This window comes from Corvus cornix, chromosome 20, assembly GCF_000738735.6.
Source record: "Corvus cornix cornix isolate S_Up_H32 chromosome 20, ASM73873v5, whole genome shotgun sequence".
Taxonomy (NCBI): domain Eukaryota; kingdom Metazoa; phylum Chordata; class Aves; order Passeriformes; family Corvidae; genus Corvus; species Corvus cornix.
The window spans coordinates 13,666,418-13,681,574 of NC_046349.1; the positions used below are offsets into that span (position 1 = coordinate 13,666,418).

Here is a 15,157-nt window from a genome sequence, read left to right on the forward strand (position 1 = left end):
AAGTTTAACGTGAAGGTATTGCAGTATTAGAGATCCCGTGTAAATTATGTGTCGTGTGGGTCAAATAATAATTAGCACAGACACCCCATTTCTGAGAGCAAATAAAGTTTCTTCATCTCGGAGCATCCTCTGATCCCTTGCATTAGTGAAGTTATTGGTCCAGGGAATACAGTGGGGCAGTATAAGCAGAAAGTGAAAATAGTAAATGAGAAGTTACATTGGCAATGCATTTAAACACTGAGAAATAGGTTAAGTACTTCCTAACTCACAGTTTGTATTACACTAGAAGGGCTCTTTTTAGCTTTGTTTTTGGATTCCCTGTCCCCCAGTACCTAGGTAGTCCAGCATTCACATACTTTTAAAGTTTTATTAAGGTACAGCCCTGCCAAAGGCCAGCACGGGTCCAACTATGTGGAAAAGGACTCCTTCCATTCTGCAGTTCCCTGAAATGGCAGCACAGTGTATTTCCAGTTCTGCTCTGTGTGGAGCCTGCTGCAAGCATACGTGGCTGCAATTTTTGTTAATGCTGCCAAGGACAGACTTTGCTTCAGCTCTTGAAACACCTTTTTGGCTCATGAAAACAGCTTTATAGAAAAAACCCCAGAGTTAATGCTGACTCCCAGATCTCAGTGTGGGTGCTGAGAGCCCAGGCAGAGCTGGCACCAGTCTCCATGATCCTGGATACAGGAGAAATGCATGGAGGATCCTTGGAGGAAGGAAGGGTCTGATGTGAGAAAGATTGAGATTGAGGAAAACCAACCAGTGTTTCTGTTTTTTGGACACTCTATTCCAGCCTTTCATTCCAGCCCTAATGGAAATTAAGCTTTGGGAAGCGTTTGTGACATTGTTTGGGTTATTTCTTTGATTTGGATGATGTTTCTGAGTGTATATATTGGGCTGAAGAGCCCACAGTCTACTTAAGTCTTCCCTGCCTTTCTTCATCACCGGTTATTAATGACAGACCGTGGGCAGTACTTGTCAGTTATGTAGTTATTAACAGCTAAAACTTAAACAATTTAAAATGTTTTATTTTCATTGTGTGCTCAAGAGCCTGGTTTGGGTCTAAACTAAACTCCACTCAGCCTTTGGAAGGCTCCACAAACTACAGCTGTCACTTGAGCTCAATTTTGCAGCTGCCTGCACCTAGCAATGGCTTCATGCCTCTAATATTTAGGCCAGATCTGTATTTTGTGCATTTGCAACATTTCTGCTCTAAATAACACACTGGTAGGTTCAAACCCAGCCCACAGAGCGCTCGAACTCACATCTCCGTGCACTCAGAGCATGTGGAAACTCTTATTCCTATAGGTTCTGAGTAGTGATCATATGGGACCAGTGTCCTCACTTGCCCTGAGAGCTGCAGGAGGGAGCACGAGGGACACACTCGATTAATGCCTGCTGGCTCTTGCTCCTTGACATCTGTCAAGTTGTCTGCTGGGCAAAAAACCCCGAATCCTATAAGCTGAGCTAATTCCTACATTTCTCTAACACTTTTCTCATTGCTGTCTTGTCACCCTCACTCCTGGTCAGAGTCAGAACTGATGATTACACGTGTTAGCAGCGAAACTCTTTCGCATGACACGGTCCTCTTGGAAAGCAAAAGGTACATTTTCCACTTGTGGAGTATTACTAATCCTAGGAGTAGCTGAGGATAATTTTGTAACTTCAGATGCCTAATGGATTGCAGGCAAGCTGGGAAGTAAAGGATGGGACAGAGATTTAGCAGAAGTCAGGGTCATCTCCCCCTGCCCTCCTGCCAATCACCCATATCTCACTTAAAAAGCCCAATGTTTTTGTTTGTGTCATTTCTTTCTGTGGCTAATACAATCGATGCTCTCCAATCATGCTCCATGTCGTGTTAGCTGGGAGAATGACAGTTCTCTTTAGTGCTAAGCCAAGATCAGCAAGTATATTTTGTTTTTCTAATGAATTTTAAATAGAAGAGCCAACGATAAAAGGCCAGTGCTCAGCAAATGGTAAGGATCACTGGAGAACAGACATAAACAATCCAATTTAATAGATGTTTAAACAATTCAGAATAAACCAGGCCCTTGGAGAGAGCAGCACGGGTTCCCCAAGGGGCTGGCAGCCTCAGTAAATACCTCAGGGAACACCCTGGCACATCCTGTCTGCAGGATCACCTGCCCTCTCTGACGGCCACTTTTCCCTATCCCCTGGTACTTTCCAGTTCCAATTCAATGTCACAAGGCCTCATTCCATTGTGACTGCTGCCCACCTGGCCTGATGCAGCCTCGCAGCAGGTCTGGCTGCTCCCTGACTGCCCTTTCAGCCCCAGCCCTTGTGTGGTGTTTCTGCTCACCCAGAGGTGTCCCTGATGCACGCCAGGAGCTGTAGGGGAACCAGCCAGTACTGGGCTTCTTCAGAAACTCAGTGTAGAACCTGATTGCAAAGTGTAGGGAAAGTCTGAGTTCTTGTCCTCTGACTAGCAAGGGATGGAGCAAAAGGGTGTGATGAGAAGGCAATTTGTCATTGCTTGGCTGGACACATTAATGAGAAAGGCAGCAGGTTATAAGCCCAATTGCAGAGATTCTGGTTCATGTGTGCTTTAAAACAGCCTTTCTGTGGCCTTAGACAAGTAATGTAGGGTGGGATTTGTCTTGCAGTTAATGCCGTCGTGCTGACAGGCTTAGCAAATAAAAACAAGCTGAAGTAAACACCAAAGTACTTTTTTAATGATCTTGGTCCCTCTGCCTTTGCCTCCCTGACCTGTCTACAGTCTAGGAGCATTTTTCAAACTCACAGACCTGATGACAGCCATCTGCACACTCATAAAGGGCACCATACAAACAGGTAAGCGAGGGAGCAGCCTTCTGACCACAGATGCTCTGAGCACACAAACTCAGGGGCTCCAGTTACCCACGAGTAAAGTCACTGCTGGTTGTAGCAGCCATCCCAGGGGTAGGAGGCTGTCAGGAGGCAGTGACCAGCACCCTGTGCAGGGCCAGGGGAAGGTGGGATGAATGGAGTCAATGTGGTGGAGGTGGCTGGGGGGACCTGGGGAAGCTGGCAGCACCCAGCTGTGGTCAGCAGGGAACGTGGCGAGCGCCCATGCTCTGAAACGCTGTTTGTGAGAGAGGCAGGAGGAGAACAGAGGCCTTGTGCACCATGAACCTGATGCCTCTAAAGGTGCTCCAGCTGGGGGAGGCTGTCCTGTGCTTACAGACACCCGCCTGCTGCCGCAGCCTGCCACGGGAGCGAGAGCACATGGCGTGGGATGTGTGAAGCCTGGAGAAGGCAAGGGCAGCACCTGCGCTGCAGGGAGCTGCTGGGACCCTGGAAACCTCAGCAGAGAGGGGCTGCGCTGCTGGGGAGGAGGCGGCTGCGTGCGAGACACCCGCTCATGCCCGACCTGGGGCAACAGGGCAGGGACGCTCGCCCAAAGGGGATCATTTCAGGAGGCTCCCGTGCCGGGGCAGGCCCGCCGTTCCCAGCTTTTCCCAGCCCCGCTTTTCCCAGCCCGGCCGGCGCTCTGCCCGGGCGCGGGGCCGGTGCGGTGCTGCCGGGCCGGTGCCGGCTCCTCCCCCGGGGCGGCCCCGGCGCAGGTGGCTGCGAGGAGCAGGAAGCTGCCCCGCTGCCGCTCGGCCCCTCGTGCCGTGCCGTGCCGTGCCGTGCCGTGCCGTGCCGTGCCGTGCCGTGCCGTGCCGTGCCGTGCCGTGCCGTGCCGTGCCGTGCCGTGCCGTGCCGTGCCGCGCCGCGCCGCCCGGGGCTCGCCGCCCGCACAGCTCTCGGGGCACCGCGCCCGCCGCACCCTCTCTGGCCGGGGCATTTTCGGTGTTTCCTCGCTTTATTCCCTCCGTTGTCCCTGCCCTGTGACCGCCCGGCACTCGCTGTCGGAGGCACCGCCGGGTCGCGGCCGCGGCACTCGGGGCTCCCCCGGCCCCGGGCGGGCCCCGCTCCGCCGCCGCCGCCGCCGCCATGAGCGCTGCGGGCCCCGCGCCCGGGCCCGACCCCGACCCCGGCCCGCAGGAGGGAGACCTGGGGCACGGCCCGGGCACGGCCCGGCCGGGCAGCCCGCAGGAGGAGTTTGACTTCTCCATCCTCTTCGACTACGACTACCTGAAGCCGATCGAAGGTTGGTGAGGAGCCGCCGAGGAGCAGCGGCGGGGCCGCCCCGGCGCGGCGGAGCCCCCGGGCAGCTCCTCGGGGCACGGCGGGCACCGCCCGGGGCAGCCCGGCAGGCGGGGCCGGGCCGCTCGCGTTTGCGGGGCCGCTGTGCCGGCAGGTGCCTGCCGAGGGGCACTGCGGACCAGTGGCTCGGTCTCCATGCCGGGATGGGGTGTCCGGGAGCGGCTGGGGGACATCGCTGCTGTCCCCAGAGTTGGGCAGCCGGGAATGAGCGCGGCTGGAAGGGCGAAGCGGAGGAGCTCAGCTCAGCTCGGTCAGGCACTTGCTGCCCGTCAGCATCTGGCAGAGCGTGCTCTGGAGGCTCGAAGGCAGCTGGAGCACTGGGGCGTGGAGCCCGAGGAGCTGCTGCCTGCCGTGAGCCCGAGCCTCCTGCGGGGATGGCAGCGAGCTCGGCACAGCTGGCTCCGGGACGGGGACAAAGCCGTGAGCTTAAGTTGAAATTGAGGAAAAAAAGAAACATTTGCAGACTGTTCTGCTTTTCTGAGCTGATGCTGTGATACTTAAAAGCGCAGTGACAAGTGTTCCCTGACTTTCTAAATGGTAATTCTGTCTGTTGGTGATACTAAACAGGGATACTTCCCATAAAATGTAGATTTGTGTAAACCGACAAAGCCAAAAGAAAAGGACCCAGAGGAATGATTTGTTGGGATGTTGTCCCTAAGATACGTCGGTTTTGATTCTGCACAGTGGAGAGGTGGTGTTTCCCTGGGGCATCTCAGAGAGATGTTGTGTTCCTCTAAAGGAGGAGACCTTTGGGGCCTGAATCGTGGTGTCATTAGTGAAATGGAGAGTTGTTGCTGAGTTTTATTCCCTGTGTCCTTGTTTAAGTGTACAGATGTGCACCAGCATCGAAGCTGACTGAGGACGGTTCAAGCCATCAGATGGACAAAGCTGAATTTTCTTTCAAGGTTTCACGTAGATCAAACCATGCTAAAATAAATCCACAGGGGGGAGGGGTTAATGTTTTTAATGAAAATACACTCAGTATTTTATTTAATGCAAAATCTCAGTGAAAGCTTCAGCTGCTGGTTTGTTCACATCTTTACAGTAGACAACAATGCTGCTGTGAAGCCTTAAGTGGGAAGTTCTACAGAATATGATTGTACGTAGGTGGGGGGTAGAAAGTTTAATCTTCAAACCACATAAACGCAGAGTAGTGTGTGCTTGTTGTAGAAGTAACTTCCTTCTTGAGCCTGCTTTCTTTAGTTTTGAGTGACTGGAAACCATAATTAGTAGTAATTTTGTTCCAAAGATGGAAATCATTAGCATAAAAAAAAGAAAAAGATCATGACCATATATATGAGCATTGTAATCTGGAGAACATTCTCCCTGGCTTTGAAAAGGCACCAGCTCCAGTCTGTAAGCAATCCAGGATACATCCGTGACCTTTAATGTACAAAAGATTAAAGCATGTTTACATGAAAGCAGAAAATGTTCAAATTCTGAGGAAGGACTTTATCCTCATGCTGGTGGTAACTGATGCTCATTGTTCATGTGCAATTCTGCCCTCATCTGAACTGCAGTTGGGCAAACAAGTCCTGTGCAGAGGAGGATTCAAAGTGGAACCAAAACCAAAGGAGTGGGTCCCAGCACTTCAGTCTGGTTCCTGCATTTGGAGTCCTCCCAGTCTGGTCTGCTCCACCCACTGCTCATGACAAGTCCCAGAATAACAAATCTATAAGCGCGCTAAAAGGGACTTTTTAAATTAAAAAAATACGGAAAAAGCGTAAATTTGGGGCTCTAGGAATGGATTGGGGTGAATGTTTATTCCTGATAAACAATTTTTTTAAAGGTTGGAATTGTGGAAACACAATCTAAGCTTGTGTTTTAAAAGTAGGACCTATATCACAACTTGTTGTCATGGGAATGCCAGAAATTTCCTTCCTGAAAGTGACTGACATTCAGTAGTGCTTGTGTGTGCCTGGGACAACAGGAACATGGACTGTTATAAAAGCAGCAGGGAAAAGAAGGGTCAATAAAAATCCTATAGTCAATATTATTAATATTAGATATTCCTCTTGAAGCCAACCAGGTCCAAAAGCAGCAGTGCTGTACAGAGTGCTTTTTACCTTTACTTGCCAGACTTTAATTAGCAATCTTCTCAGGATTTGCAAACAAGAAACATCTGCTGAACTCAGGGGCCTGCCCAGGTGAACAGGATTTGGGGAGTGTGGGCAAGGCACACACTGTGCTTTCAGGTTGAAGCTGTGATTTCATTTGGCCATGGAGGATGTTTCTGTGTCCTTTAAACAAAAAAGTGGTGGATGCATTCCCTGCAGGGTTCCTGTGCAGGTGTTGGCAGTGGTATGCCAAATTTTAACTTATTTTAAACTAAGGTGGTGCACGTCCTTGTTTCTTAGTGGAGAGGCTTGACAGAGAGTTAATGAGCATTTGCAAATGAGCTCCTACAAACAGCGCTCCCAGAGGAGTATGTTCTGATAACTACTCTGTGTGTTCTTTCCTAACACCTGTTGTTGGCTACTATGAGAGACAAAATAGCTGGAAATACCAAAATCCAGACAGTGCTCTGCTCCAGCAGCTCCCTTCGTGCAGGTTTATTGGGTGTTCACTGTGTGATGATCTGCTGAGAGGTAAAGCTGCCACATAATTTTTAATGTTTGAGGTCAACCCTTCTGGGAGCTCATCCTCTGAGGGTTGTTCTGCAAATCCAAACAAAACCCATGTTTAAATAAGATTCCAGACAAAATCCTGCCCTGAGACAACAGGTAAGAATGCAGATGGGAAAGAATATTTTCTCTAGGCTCAGGCTCTTTCTGTAGCTCATTAGACTCTTAGACTGCATCTGGTGATATGAATCTACAAGGTCTGTGTGTGTGTAGTGTGGAGAGGGGAAGCAGGGAGCATCCATAAATATTAATATTCCTCTAAATGCTTGTTTGTATGTAGACAGGCTCCCAGGGACATTGCCATGTCTTGTAGGTGTCAAGCCCTGAATAATTTGCCTCGTTCCTTTTTTTCTTCTCCCAGATGCAAAACTATTAAAAGGAAAAAAAACTGAAAGTGCATGCAGCTGGGTCCTGGGGCTGGCTCAGGAACACAGGAGGCAGTGTTCAGCCCTGCCGTAAAGAAACAAATATGCACATCTACCAGAGAATTCCAGATTTCACTCAGGAAACCAGCTCTCACTTGGAGCTTCCAAGCAGTTAGTGTAAATAACAGACAACTCAGCTTTTGAAAAATGCAAAGAAGCTCTGGACTGGCCCCTTCAAATGACAATAAGCAAGTTAATTAAAAAAGAAAATCGACTCTTTTACTTATGCAAATGAGGAGCTCCAGTTAAATCCTGGGAGCTGCAGCCAGCGGATGTGAGGTCAAAACCCAACTTGTGCCCCTGCCCTCCCTGGCCTGCACAGGGCTATCTTTAGCTTTTCCTAGAGGATGGTTTGGATAAACCCAGCATGGAATGCAGCCACTCGGGCGAGCCTTTATTCCCTCATTTCATGCTAATTGGCACGGTCACATTTGGCTGACTGAATGGCTTTGAAGTAGCTGCCTTGTTTTAAAACAGCACAGGGTGGCCCTCGCCAAGCCACGTGTGCCCACACTGCTGTGGTCCTGGGCTTGGGGAACCTCGGGAGCCTCTTCCTTTTCCTTTCTGCCGTTCAGAGATGTGTGAAAAGGAGATTGGTAAATCAAGGGTTAAGTCCTTCGAGCCCGAAATCCCTTGATCTCTTTCACCTGTGGTTCAACTCTCCCTGGGTTGTTAAGGGTACTCTTGAGGGCCTCCCCTCACCTGGGGAGGCTGCCCAGCTTCCAGCTGGTTGATGGAGCTCCCTGCACCCTTCCTGGGCCAGAGGAGCTGGTTTGGTGGTTATTTGCAGTATAGCAGCATCCAGAACCCTGCTTCATTTCCTGCCCTGGTAAGAGAGACAGGCGTGGGTAAAACCTGTGGAAGAAAGGGGGAATGAGAGCTGGCAGCTTGGGTGGGATGCTAGAGGGCTTGGGGGTCAGACTGCTCTAGGTAGGGGAGTTGAGTGCCAAAGCTGACTGAGAGCATGAGGAGATGCCAGTGTTGCTTGGCTAAGAAACTTGCTTTCTTTTAACCCCCTGTCAAAGCAGAAGGATCTTTTGGTACTGAATCAGAGGGTGAATCAGCACTGAAACCTCAGGCTGGGAAATGCCTGAGTGCAGGGAGGGGAGGGGGGAAGTGCTGGAGCTGCCCGTGCTGAGGAGCTGTTTGTGAGATGTCCATGAGAAAAGCAGTGGAGAGGACAGTGCTTTGCTGGAATATCCCAGTCTGTGTTCTGGGATGCAGTATGGAGGAATTGATGAACTCCTGAAGGTGGCACAGCCTTCAAGGATCAAAGCTGTATCTCTGGGGCACCGAGGTTTTCTGGTTGCTTCAGTCCTTGGAAAACACCTTTGCTGGGCTGATCCATCACATACCTGCTCTCTTGTAAGGGGTGCAGGGCTCTCACTCCTTGGGGAGCCCAGCTAGAGGGTGGCAGGGCTGTTCCCTGCCATCCCCAGTGTGGCAGAGGGCCGGCACTGTGAGCTTTGCTGTCCTGACCTCCTGGAGCCATTTCTGTGTCCTGGGCTCCGTGTTCCCACTGCTATCTGCAAGCGCAGAGAGAAAGCAGCTGAGCTGCTGGCGAGCATCCCCTGCTCCTCTGCCGCTCACAAAGGCAGGAGCTTGACGCTGTTTACAAAAGCGAGCTCCTGGTGGTGGTGATGCTCCTCCTCTCCTGGGGCTGCTGGCTCTTGTCTGTCCTTCCCTCGAGCAGACTCCTGACCCCAGCCTGTCTCAGCCAAGCTGGCCGGGAGCGAGTAGCCAGTCCCCTCCTGCTGAAGCAAAAAGCAGAATTCCTGCCGATTTCCGTGGAAGAGCCGTTTATTTCTGGGAGCAGCACTTGCTGCTTCACCCGTCTGGCCGCTTCCCTCCCCGGTGGGGTCACAGCTCGCGTTGTAGCATCCCCGGCGTTGCCGTGGGGACAGACCGCGACGTCACCGGCGTGGGCAGGAGCGGCCGGGACAGTGATCTCATTGTGCCTCTGCAGCTCTGCAGGGCCGGGAGAGCTCCCCAAAGCCCCAGGCCGGGCTCCTGACGAAGCCGTGCCGATGAGTCAGGGCTGCAGCCGCTCCCCTGGATCGCAGCTCAGCCCTGGGCACGGCCGGCGCTGTTCTGGGCACTCCTCAAGGCAGCCCAGGGTTTGTCTGCAGCCGTGCCCACGATCCCGCTTTATTGACAGTGGGGGGAAGTAAATATTGTTGCTGCACAGAAGCTGTGGGTGTTTTCTTGGCCAGGGGCTGCGGCCGGGGTGAGCTGTCCCGGTGCCCGCGGAGGCAGGGGCAGGCTGCGGCTTGCTGCGTGTCTGAGCCTTGTTATTCATACCTGGAACGTGGATCCTCCGGGAGCCCGAGTGCCAAGGGAGAAAGAGCTCTTTTAAACACCGTATTTCAGGGACAAGCAAAGAAAATGTGGGTTGTCTGAAGCCCGGTTTTTGATGGGCGGTCACTGTGGGTGGGGGGGTGTGTTTGTTATTCAGCACACTTTAAATGTTACACGTGCATGTACAGACACCTTTGCTTTTCCCATACCCCTCAACGTGAACCCACCCCCAGTGGATTTGCTGCTCGGTGTGGTGTGAGGAGTTTTGGTTCCGTACCTGTTGTCTGTATCTGGCACAGATAATTCAGTTTAACGTGTGTGGTGGGGCAGCTTTAGCTGCGGCTGTGCTGCATGGGGAACTGAAAGGGTCACCTGTTCCTTGATGTGAAGCTGTTCAGCCTGGAGAGGTTTTCTGCTCCTGCTGGTCCCTGCACAAATCCTGCCTCGAGCCTGGCATCCAGCCTGGCTCTGCTTGGTGCTGGTTTTGCTCCCTGGCATCAGCTGGAATCAGGGTGATTCTTCCCAAAGCGGAGGAAGCAATGTTTTGGGTCTGTGGGGGTGTGTTACTCTGCTCATTCTGGAGACGTGACGAGGTCTGTTCAAAGTGAATCTCAGCAGCAATCTCGAGGCTTGATGTGTCAGACCTGAGTGATGGGGATGACACACTATTCCTGAGTGCCAAAGCTTTGAAATCAACGGTGCTAAAAATATGTTTGGCTCAAAATTCAGTGACTCGTTGCTGTTTTCCTATCCCCAAAGCAGCTGTGTGCTGGGATTAAAAGCCAGAGGGAACCTTAAGAAATGTGCAAGCTGGACTGTCCTGTGCAGCTCCCCTCCTGCCCTAGACATTCTGTGTGTTGGTTTGTTTGCTTGGCTCTTGGGGTTTCCCACTAAACACAAAGGCTCAGCAGTTCCTAAAAATGAACAGAAATCCCCTGAAAATAAGTTAAAATCTCTCTGCATGTAAAAGCTTCACTAGGAACTTCCGCAACTTTTGCAGAAAGCAAAGTCAGCTCCTCCTGCCTGGCTTTCTGTATATTTTCTCAAGGGAATTGCTGCCTCATGTCATGTAGGAGTTAGAGAAAATGCTGGAACAGTAATTTAAATATTTAAATGAAACCCTCTTTGCCTGTGACATGCACTGATGTGTGCCCAGACCGAGCAGATGGTGTGAATTAATCCCAAATTGTGGAGTTGTTTTGGGTATTTCCTGCTGGATACACTGAAGTCTTTAAAAACATACACAGATCCTGGTAGTGTTTTGCATGTTTTTGTGTGATGACAAATATTCTTCAGCTCCCAGGCTGGGGCAGCTCCAGGAGCTGATGTCCGTGGGAATACCTGCCTTGACTTTGCTCTCTGGGATGCCACTGGCATTGCACACCCTTGGGGTGCTGTGTTCCCCAGAAGCATCCCTTTGCTCTGCACCCTGGGGATAGTTTGCAGAATGGGAATCTCTGAAAATTGAGGATTTTTTTGCACCAGCAGAGAGAGGGCTCTACTGAGCACTAACTTGTTGTTGTGTATTTTATAATCCCTCTCTGAAAATGTTCCTTGGGCTGAAATTGGAATGTGATTGCCCTTAACCACAGAACTGGATTCTTTCTCCCTCTCTCTCTTTTCTGACAAATATTTGTGAATGTGTTTGCTGACTCACATGAAACCTGTCACTAAACTTGCTGTCATGATACAGAGCCAAACAAATCATCACACAGAACTGACTTTTCAATTTAAGAGTTGGAGCTCAGCTTTGGTTCATGAAGCCTTTCCTGGCTGGGCTTGGCTGTGTAAGGAAGATGTTTTTCCCTTCACCAAAAGCTGTTCCTCGGCATTTGGTTTTAGGTAGATCTGTTTGGAAGCAATTCTGTGATGTGCTGGTCTGAGTCCAGCTCCTAGCTGACAAAATGGGACCAACATCACAGCTGCCGAGTTGTCACTAAGGGTGTCCTTGGCAGGAAGGGCAGCCCTGCCATGGACAGAGGGGCTGGGACGCTGCTGACCTGTCCAGGTGATCCCTCAGGTGAGGCTCAGGCAGCAGGAGCCCGGCTGGAGGTGTTTGCAGTGCTTCTGTCCATGCTGCACCTGCCCTGAGCACTTGAGCTTCCCTGGCTCTTAATCCAGTACTTTCACAAGCATTAACTGCAGTTAAAAAGAATTAAATAATAAGCTAATATCAGATCACAATCAGTTTATAAATATGCATTTTTTAATCCATGATTGCTCAGCTTCTGTAACAATATTTACAGTCTTAAAGAGACCCTTCTTTTTCCAGAAGAACCGACTCCACATAAAACCAACAGCCCACCCTCTGGAGTTACATACGCTCATGATGTCTTGGACTGTGGCCTCAAGCCATGCCCCCTGCCTTTTTCTAGCCTTTCTGCAGATCCCATGGGCAGATATGGACAGCCAGATAGCATAGGGCCAACACCTACACACCCTGCCAACGCTGCAGGGGCCTCTGCTCCGAGCCCTAGGATTGAAATAACTCCATATCATGAACTGATTCATTCAGGGGGTCCCTTCCGCGGCAGAGACACAGATGTTCTTTTGGTAGAACATCAGTCAAACTCAGCCACCACTAGCCCGAGGGTTACCCTGCCTGTCCCTGGCTTTGAGGGCTACAGAGAACCACTGTGTCTGAGCCCAGCTAGTAGCGGCTCCTCTGCAAGTTTCATTTCAGAGACAAATGTATCTCCTTGCACATCACCATGTGTTTCACCAAATAATGGTCCTAGTGATGACCTTTGTCCACAGTTTCAAAACATCCATACTCATTATTCTCCTAGAACCTCTCCAATAATGTCACCACGAACAAGCATCACGGAGGAAACCTGCTTGGGACGCCATTCACCATCACCCTGTCCCAACTCAAGGTCTTCGTCACCAGGTGCAAAACGGAGGTACTCTTGCACTGAGCTCTACAGTACTCAGCTGCCTTCCACCTCTCCTCGGCAGTCACGGACCCCCTCTCCACAGCCCTCTCCTCGCATCCCCCTGAGAGAAGACACCTCTGCAGTTACTTACACGCAGTTGGCCAGCGCTCCCCTTTCCATGGATGCTATGAGCAGCCTTCCTACGGATCCTTCCTGTGGTGTCCCCACGAAAATTTGGAAAACCAGCCCTGATCCTTCATCCATGTCTTCCCACAAAAACAGCATTCCATGTCACGTCTTTCAGACTGTTGACTTCCACGGGCCTTGTGAGCAGGAGGACAGGAGAAACTCGGCCCCAGAATCCATTCTGTTGGTTCCTCCATCCTGGACAAAGCAGCTGGTGCCTGCAATACCCATCTGCAGGTATGTAACCCTTCTTGTGGCTGTGTTTTCCATGTTTTCTTGTGGTGTGGTGTCCTCTGTCGTGGCTGGTGATCCCTAGGAGTGTTTTCTTGGGCAGGTTCTGCTGCAGACCAGAGCTGAGTGCTCAGGGACAGCACTGGTTAATGGAAGCCCAGTCCATTACGATTCCAAGGGATGGAAGTCAGGGTTTTGAAGAGACATCACCAAAATGGTTCATTGATAGCACAGTGCACTACAAATTCAATTTCCAAATGCTTTGTCTGAGCAGATTTGCAGACAGCCTTTGACAAAGGCTGAACACTCTGGTGCCATCCTGCTGCTCTTAAGATGCTGGGATTGCTTTTGTAAAGTTGCTTACAAATTTCCATCAAGGATGAAAGGGCTTTAAATAATGCCTGGTTCAACACAGAGCTCACTGCTCCAGGTCAGACTGAGCTTTCGGTCAACTCCAGTGGCTTAGTGTTGGTTGTTAGTTTGTTAATTGTCCCTTAGCCCAAATCTCAGCCCTCCATTGTTTGGCCCTTCGGTATCTGCCAAGACCCAGAGTGCCAAGAGTTCGACTCAGCTCCCAGTCCCTGCTGGCACCCTGTCAGTGCCATCCTGCTGGGCAGTGAGGTTGTCCCCACGCTGACGTTATCCCAGGCTGTTCCTGACCTGCTAAACACAAACTGTGAGTGAAAGAACACAAGCTGTGAGTTCCCTTGGCTTGTCAGACCGGTCTGGCAGCAGCCTGTACTCACAGAGTAAGAGTGGTTTAAAATCCAGTGCAAGCTTTAGTTGTACATCACAGTGTATTCATTTCACTCATAAACCCTTATGTATTTTCATAACAGGAAAGCTAGTACCAGGTAAGAATATTTCGCATTTTATTCATGTGCATTTTAATATTTCTGGAAATCATAACAATTGTTAATTTACACAACTGGTAGGTAATGGTAAATGAAGTTAATATTTCACAATATGTGTTCTGTGATCCAAGTTTGAGACACACAGCAACAGCTAGATAAAACGGGCATCTTCGCAAAAATGTAACTGCTACAGATATTTTTGTTTAAGAAATAGAAATATTCTCTTCTGCAAGGAGATGGGCCCACAGAAGTTATCTTCTCAGCAGAGCTTGCAGTCAAATGTGAGCAGTTCAGCATAATCTCATGGGAATTCATAGCAGACCCCTAAATGTTTCAGGTGGGGCAGTAGGAGAAAGGGGGGATCAGGGCTTTGAGAAGTCATATTCTCAGGAGTTTCCCTGGTGTTCTCTCTCTCTCTCTCTCTCTCTCTGTCCCAGTTTGCCTGTGCAGTCCCTCCCGCCCCTGGAGTGGCCCCTGTCCAGCCAGTCTGGCTCGTACGAGCTGCGGATCGAGGTGCAGCCCAAGCCCCACCACCGCGCGCACTACGAGACCGAGGGCAGCCGGGGCGCCGTCAAGGCTCCCACCGGGGGCCACCCCGTGGTCCAGGTAAGGCTCTGGGGACTCTCCCTGCAGGAAAAGTTCATTTCTGAAATGCTTGCTGGGGGCTGCCCCTGAAAGAGCAGCACCCTGTGAACCTGCTTGTGAAAGTGCTTAAAGGGTCTGAGCTGAGGTGTGGTGAAGTCCAGGACTTCAGGAAGGTTGGTTTGGATTGGCTTCTGAAAGCTCAGAAATGCGGGCCCTTTTCTGGGCTGTATAAACCTTGTGTGATCCTCTGTCACTTAGGACTCTGTCATAAGGTGCCTGGGGAAGTCTCTGCTGAAACAAGGGAGCAAAATTCAGGCTGCCGGTGGTGGAGAGAACAAATTTGTCCCTTTGCTGACCTGAGAGGTGAATGAGCTGAACCCTTCTTCTGTTTGGAGTGTGAACAGCTTTTCCTTCACCTTTCAGAGGGTGGTATAAAATAGTGGCTGAGTAGCTGCAGTGTAGCCAAGTGGGGGCACATCAGTCATTTCCCTCATTTCCCCTGTTTTCAGCCCATGTTTCCTGAAGGAAAGCCAAAGCCAGGCTGGGGTCGGGGCTGTGCTGTGTCAGTGGGAATGATGTGTGGGAGCTGGACAGGTCAGCCACAGCTACAGCCTTCACTAAACAAAGTTGGGCTGCATCCTACAGATGTTCCTGACACACTCAGGACTTGCAGGAACCAGGAAAACATTAACATTTATGTGTAATTTCAAGCATGTGATCAATACCACTAATTTCACTGGGTTGATTTGTGCTTGACTTCAAACATATGTTCAGTATTCCCCTGCAGGCTCACCCCCTTTTAAAATCAAGCCATAAATTGTTAAATCAATGAATTTGTTTGCTTTGATGGAGCTGGATGTACCTGTATGGACTGGGTATTGAGTAAAGGGTACAGGGTAATATTAAACAGCAATCACGTTTGCCATACC

At 50.5% G+C, this 15,157-nt stretch overlaps 1 protein-coding gene across 5 annotated transcripts in view; it reads left to right on the forward strand.

Annotated features, from left to right (window-relative positions):
* NFATC2 (nuclear factor of activated T cells 2) overlaps window positions 1-15,157 on the forward strand; it is an 82,912-nt gene that overhangs the window by 3,293 nt on the left and 64,462 nt on the right. For 2 of the 5 annotated variants that reach the window (XM_039563460.1, XM_039563459.1), the window contains exons 2-3: window positions 11,769-12,795; window positions 14,081-14,249. In XM_039563460.1, coding sequence (XP_039419394.1) covers window positions 11,769-12,795; window positions 14,081-14,249 — 1,196 coding nt within the window. Of the gene's footprint in view, window positions 1-3,958; window positions 4,094-11,768; window positions 12,796-14,080; window positions 14,250-15,157 lie in introns of those variants that run through there. The other 3 variants (XM_039563461.1, XM_039563463.1, XM_039563462.1) reach the window with 3 other exon arrangements.